This window comes from Furipterus horrens, unplaced genomic scaffold (genome assembly GCF_987537825.1).
Source record: "Furipterus horrens unplaced genomic scaffold, mFurHor1.1.pri manual_scaffold_2, whole genome shotgun sequence".
Taxonomy (NCBI): Eukaryota; Metazoa; Chordata; class Mammalia; order Chiroptera; family Furipteridae; genus Furipterus; species Furipterus horrens.
In genome coordinates this window covers 72,096,231-72,102,310 of record NW_028327172.1, presented here as the reverse complement: position 1 = coordinate 72,102,310, position 6,080 = coordinate 72,096,231, and the positions used below count along the sequence as shown (strand labels likewise).

General features: G+C 39.6%; 1 protein-coding gene across 1 annotated transcript in view; it reads left to right on the top strand.

Moving 5' to 3' along the window:
* The first annotated feature begins 803 nt into the window (after window positions 1–803).
* The window catches only part of DEUP1 (deuterosome assembly protein 1), a 106,141-nt gene continuing 100,864 nt past the window's right edge, over window positions 804–6,080 (top strand). The window contains exon 1 of the mRNA XM_090267852.1: window positions 804–861. Within this exon, the coding sequence (XP_090123978.1) occupies window positions 815–861 (47 nt within the window). The 5' untranslated portion in view covers window positions 804–814. The remainder of the gene's footprint in view (window positions 862–6,080) is intronic.

Below are 6,080 nucleotides of genomic sequence, written 5' to 3'. Positions count from 1 at the left end.
CATCTGTCCATCGTTCCGCACCCTTGCTTCCTGCCCCTCCACAACACACACTATTCCAGGGTCCCTCTTAGATCCTTTCATTTAAGGGCGACAGGAGCCCAGGGGTCATCTTCCTCTTTCTATACCATCTTGAATGCTATTTAATTGACTTTTATTCATTAATTCAAAGAGGTTGAAGTCCTTTTCAATACTTTGCCCATTTATCATCACAGATTGCTTTTCAATTAAAACTTTGTTGCTGGGGAAAGGTGTGCGGTTTTTTGTTTGTTTACTGAGGCAAATACACCCGCATTTTGTCAAAGGGTGAGCTGGTGCCCATGGAGCCTTTGAGGAATTGTAAAATTTCTATTTTTAGTCTTTTTCTCCTAAATCTCTTAACAAAACCCATAAAGAGCCGAATAAAGAATTTACTCAAACAAAGGCAAACTTTTAGAGAATCCACAAGAAAGAAAAGTTTGAGAGCATTTACTGGAACTCCTCTTGAATAGGAACTCTATCTAACTTATCTTGTGTACCTGGCATCTAGCTGTTGTTCTGTATACAGTGAGTAATGGGCATATATCCCCACCACTCAGCCAAGGTCAAATGCATGGGAGACACACACACACACACACACACACACACACACACACACACACACACACACCGTTTCTACATTTTGTAGAACCAGAAAGTACTTCACTCAGAAAAACTCATACTAAATGGTTTGCCTGAAGCAAAATTTTCTTGTTTTATATGCTAATAAATGTTAGCATTTTAGGAATCTAGACCATTTTTCCCCCTTACAGGTTAAAAATCAAGAAATATAAACCAGATGCAGCATTCTCTCAACATGGAGAACCAAACTCATAATACAGTGGGGTAAGTGCTGAGAAATTTCTAGTTAATAAATTGGTTCTTAACTACACCAACATCTCCCTGATGATATATGAATTTTAAAATTTAGTATTAATAGAAGAATATGCCAGTTATTTCTGGTGAGGAGGGTGGGGAGAATTCCAAGTAATTTTAAGAATCTATAGTTTGAGTCTCCAATTTTGACTATGGATCTACAGTTGAAAAAGCACCATTTTCCAACTGTTAGTGAGGTTTGTTTTTTTTTTTTTTTTACCGTTTTAGGGTGAAGGATGCACACACAGGCCCCAGGTGCTCTTGGGTTTCCACAGTGCAGCAGCTCCTGGCCAGCTTGCTCCTTTTCTTCTCTTTTCTTTTATTTTTTTCTTTTCTTCTCTTTTCTTTTATTTTCTTTCAATTTCTTTTCTTTTCTCTTCTTTCATTTTCTTTTCTTTTCTCGTCTCTTCTTTTCTTTCTTTCTTTCTTTCTTTCTTTCTTTTTTTTTCTTTTCTCTTCATCCTCACCTGCAGATATGTTCACTGATTTGAGAGAGAGAAACATTGACTGGTTACCTCCGGCACGCACCCCAACTGGGGTAAAACCCACAGCCTAGATATGTACCCTGAGCAGGAATAGAATCTGCGACCTTTTAAGTCTATAGGAGGGTGCTCCAACCAACTGAGCCACACCCCCAGAGCCATCTTGCTCCTTTTTTGTTGCACCAAGTGTCCAAGCACCCCCACACTTGTCCTTAAGGCTGAACTCAACACAAGCTTAGCCTCAAAACAGATTTAACTCTGCCAAACAGCAAAAAGAACTGGATATTTTACCAAAAGTTTCATGAAGAGATAAGAAATATAATTTATATAGGATTTACCATCATAAAAAATGAAAATTCCTTTTCACAAATATCTGTCCCCTCCCCCCTTCCTCTGCCACCAGCACCACAAAGGTTTCTCTTCCTGTTGCTTCATTAGCTTACTGGCCTCTGGCTGACCCCAGAGCTAAATGTGGGGTGGAGGTACCATGGGGAGGGGAGGTACTATAGTGCCTATTTTGACTGTGACTGATTTTGTATTAGTCAAACCACTTCAGGTATCTCACTTTCAGTTTTTCTGCTCAGACCATGACTTTGACATCAGGCCAAAAGAAAGCTGCACAAGTCTGGATAACTGTAGCTATCACTTTTTAAAGTCCTACAGCAAACTCCTCCCATACTGCTAAGCATTATTGTCATTTCATAGCTAAGAAATTGGGCATGTTAGTTAGAATATAGTCTAAACTCGTGTAACAAAGAGACCCCAAAATGCAGTGGTTTAAATAAAATTGAAGTGCATCTCTGTTTCACGTACAAGTCCAGATATAAGCAGACCAAGACTGGTAGAGTAGTTCTTCTGCCATCCACACTATATGATTTACATCTCTGGGCCCAAAGTGATTGCTTCATCTCCCATCATCATGACCTGTACTGCTGCTAGAGAAAAGGGGGGAAGGACAAGAGGAGAGAGTAAGACCATTCCTGTTAGGCCTATGACCTTGAAGTGGCAGGCCTCATTTCAGTTCTCTTCCCATTGGTCAAAACTGAGTGCCAGAACTATGGCACTCTGAGGAAGGCTGGGAAATGTTGTCTCTAACTAGGCAGCCATATGGCCAGCTAGAGCTTAGAAGTTCTATAATACAAGGAAGAAGAATGGATATTGGTGGTGCACAATGAGTAGCCTCTGCCACGCTGAGCTCAGAAAGATAGGAAAAAAGAGAAATTAAGCAGGAACTTGCCCTTAATACATAACTGGTTAGTGGAGGAGGTAGGATTCAGATATGTCTGGCTCCAATTCCTGCATTCTCTGCTATGTTGGAATTGGATGGCAGTGAGATGTGAGGAGCAGCCTGCCTAGTATCCACAGCAGAGCAAGGTTAGGATTCTGGATTGAGTAGGTGTTAGGTCCTTGGCACAGGCACGGAAAACTAAGATGCAGATTGATGGTCTGAAATCTAAGGTTGGGTACCAGATATCACCTTACTGCTATTCCTCTTCATTCATTCTTTTGAAAGAAAGTATAAAGTACTGAATATATGCCAGGCACAACATTAAGCACTGTGGTTCATACAAAGATCATTAAAAAACAGACTTAAAGAACTTCGAATTTAGGGTCTAGTCAAGGAACTAGTATAAATGACCTGTGGGCATGGACAACAGAGTGGGGACTGACTGGGGGGCAGGGGGCGGAGGAGGGAAGAGCAATGGGGGAAAAATGGGAAAACTAATAGAAAAACAAACAAACAAAAAAACTTAGAGTTTGGTAGGAAACCATAGAGTTTGTTTGGGTACAACATAATTACAAACCAGAGTGAATGAGAATTACTGGAAGTTTCCATGAGGAAGTGCTCCACTCTCACAGCAGACATGGAACCAGACATTGTCCACCATGCTCTCCAAAGCATAGAGAGCCAGGTCAGCTTTCTCTGTCTCACATACTATCAAGAAATACGTAAAAATCAAACATCATCCATCTGAGATTTGTTATGTGCTTATTGCACCATGTCACCTACATGCACAGTAATGTGTTGTGGAGCAAACTTCATTTAACAAATATTTATCTAGAGTCTACTATGAGCCTGTCATTGGTAGAAGCACCAGGAAGATAGCAGTGAACACAATAGAGACCACTGTTCCAAGGGGCTTCTACTTCAGTGGGAGAGATGGTAGGAGAAATAAACATGTTTTATACAGTAGTATAAACAAAATAAAGTAAGCTAAGGAGGAGAGGAATAGAGTGTGAATGGGGTAGTCAACCTATGATTCCTGGTAAGGAAGCATTTGAGCAGAGATTATGTCCAGGCAAAGAGAGTTCCAGACAGCAGGAATAGAAAGTGTGAAGGCCTAAGGTGGTAGCTTTTACACAGAACACTTATAATGCAGGTGAATCATTATTCTCTGGGTTATAACAGGGTTTGATTTTAATTTATCCATGATTTCTCTCCACTATACGGGTTTGTATTTGTGCCGTAATAATCTAAAGTCCTAATTGAAACAGTCATGCTTAAGTGAATTTGTCCTTTGTATTTGTTCTTAGAGTGTGTGCCCAGAACATAACTAATTGTAGAATGAATAAATGATCTACTTTAGTGGCATTTAAAAAAGGATCACATCCATGCTTTTTAATATATTTTGAAAAACTTCCCCAAATTTAAAACTTTGCCAAATTTAAATTAGAAATAGAGTCTTGCCCTGGCTGCTGTGGCTCAGTGGATTGAGGGTCGGCCTGCGAGCCAAGTGTTGCTGGTTCGATTCCCAGTCAGGGCACATGACTAGGTTGCACGTCAGGTCCTCAGTTGGGGGCGCAAGTGAGAGGCAACCACACAGTGATGTTTCTCTCCCCTCTCTCCAAAAATGAATAAACAAAACAACAAATAAATAAATTAATTAATTTAAAAAAAATAAAAAAGAAATAGAGTCTTGACTTGGGAGTAACTGAGTTATTCAAGAAGGGCCTTGTTTGGTTTCTGTCCTTACAAAAGACAAAGATTAAACTAATTAGGATAATTTTGGTCTGTTGAAAATAATGGCAAGCATTGTCAAATAAAATAGAATGTTCTTTATCTTGTATAGTATGTTATCAATCTTCCAGAAATGTATGTGAAATTGCTGGAAATATAAGATGTCTGTCATCATCAAAACTGAGTGATACACTAAAATGACTGAACCTGAGTATTAGAGTGTAGCACATGTGCATGAAATCCACCCTGTTTTTGTAAAATGACCCCTCATTGCCATACTTTTGACAACCTAATGTTCTTATAACATGCAATAGCCTGTTCCTAATGAGAAAAACTAAGAGGGTAAACAATGACTGTAAATTAAATGAATAGTCAGGGCTAAGTGAATCCCAAGATGGCTTCTTGGTTAACCCAGCTCCATCCACCATGGTATATTTAAGCTGGACTTCATTCAGTTGTCACTTGGCTTGGGTGTTTTTGTTTTTGTGCTTATACTTTCTGGATAAGTTGAAACCTTTCCCTCCCACAAGACTGATGCCTTCATAATTTCAAAGAAACTGTTAGAAAATGTGTCTCCCACGTAGGGTATACCTTCCATAATCTCTAGTGATTGGGGCACCCACCTCACTGAGCAAATCATATGAGTTCTTGGCATGTGGGTCCTTAGACAATAGGATCGCTTTAGGTTACTTGTTATCTAAACAAAGAAGTGTTTGTGCAGTGGCCAGCTCATCATGGTTTGGGCCCTGGGGAACACAGTAATAAAAGTTACTCTTTATTTTTTTGTCTTAAACATCCAGAATTCCCTCTCCAAGGTGCAGGGACCATTGTGCGAGAGGTAGGCGCATGAGATAGTAAGAGCCAGATAAGGGCTCAATGAGTGGGCAGATCTTACTCCATCCTAAAGCTAATCCTCCCTCTTAATTGAACCTGGACCCTGTTGCCCTATTTTCCTCAACGCCTCTCTGACTCCAAGTCTTTGTTCAATAGCTTCTTCTTCCTCTTGCATATAGATTTGCTAATCATTAGAGGAATTCTGCTTTTGGCTTGAGTTTCACAAAACGATACATACTTTCTCTGGAGATAAGGGAAGTATGTATTGTTTAACAAAGACTTGCAGGAACTTCGTGACTGGACTCACATCATCTAGGGTCAACAGACTAAGCACAACCTTCCTTGGACATCTGCTGGCAGCCAGATGTCTTCTGTAGCCAATCACCTCTTGCCAATCCTGTTTCCCCCTTTCCTCGACATGAAAGAAGCCTGCACTATGTACTTTCTTAACATGGATTTGAAGCACCACTAAGTCTCCCATCCTCTTGGTTGGTGTCTTCTCAATCAATAAACAAAACATTTCCTTGGGGAAGGGGCAGGAGGGGTTGGGGAGAGAGAAAGAACCATGTGTAGATATTGCTTTGTTTTTGTTATTCATGGATTTCTACTCATTAATTCTCTTTTTTATTTTACTTATCTTGTTTTTCTAATTTTTGAGTTGAAAAATATGATTCAGTTATTTTCATGATTACTGGGTGTCATGATTTCTTTAAATAATAAAAGCATTATAGCTAAAGTTCCTCCTTAGCACAGCCTTACTGGGGACCACAGGATTAGTGTTCCCACTGTTATTTTCTAAATAGCCTTTGTATTTTCTAAAGAGCCATTATTTCAATTTTGATTCCCAATTCAGCTTAAGAGATATTTAGGAGATATAACTTTTGGTGGGGGGATAATTATCTTTTTGTTATTCC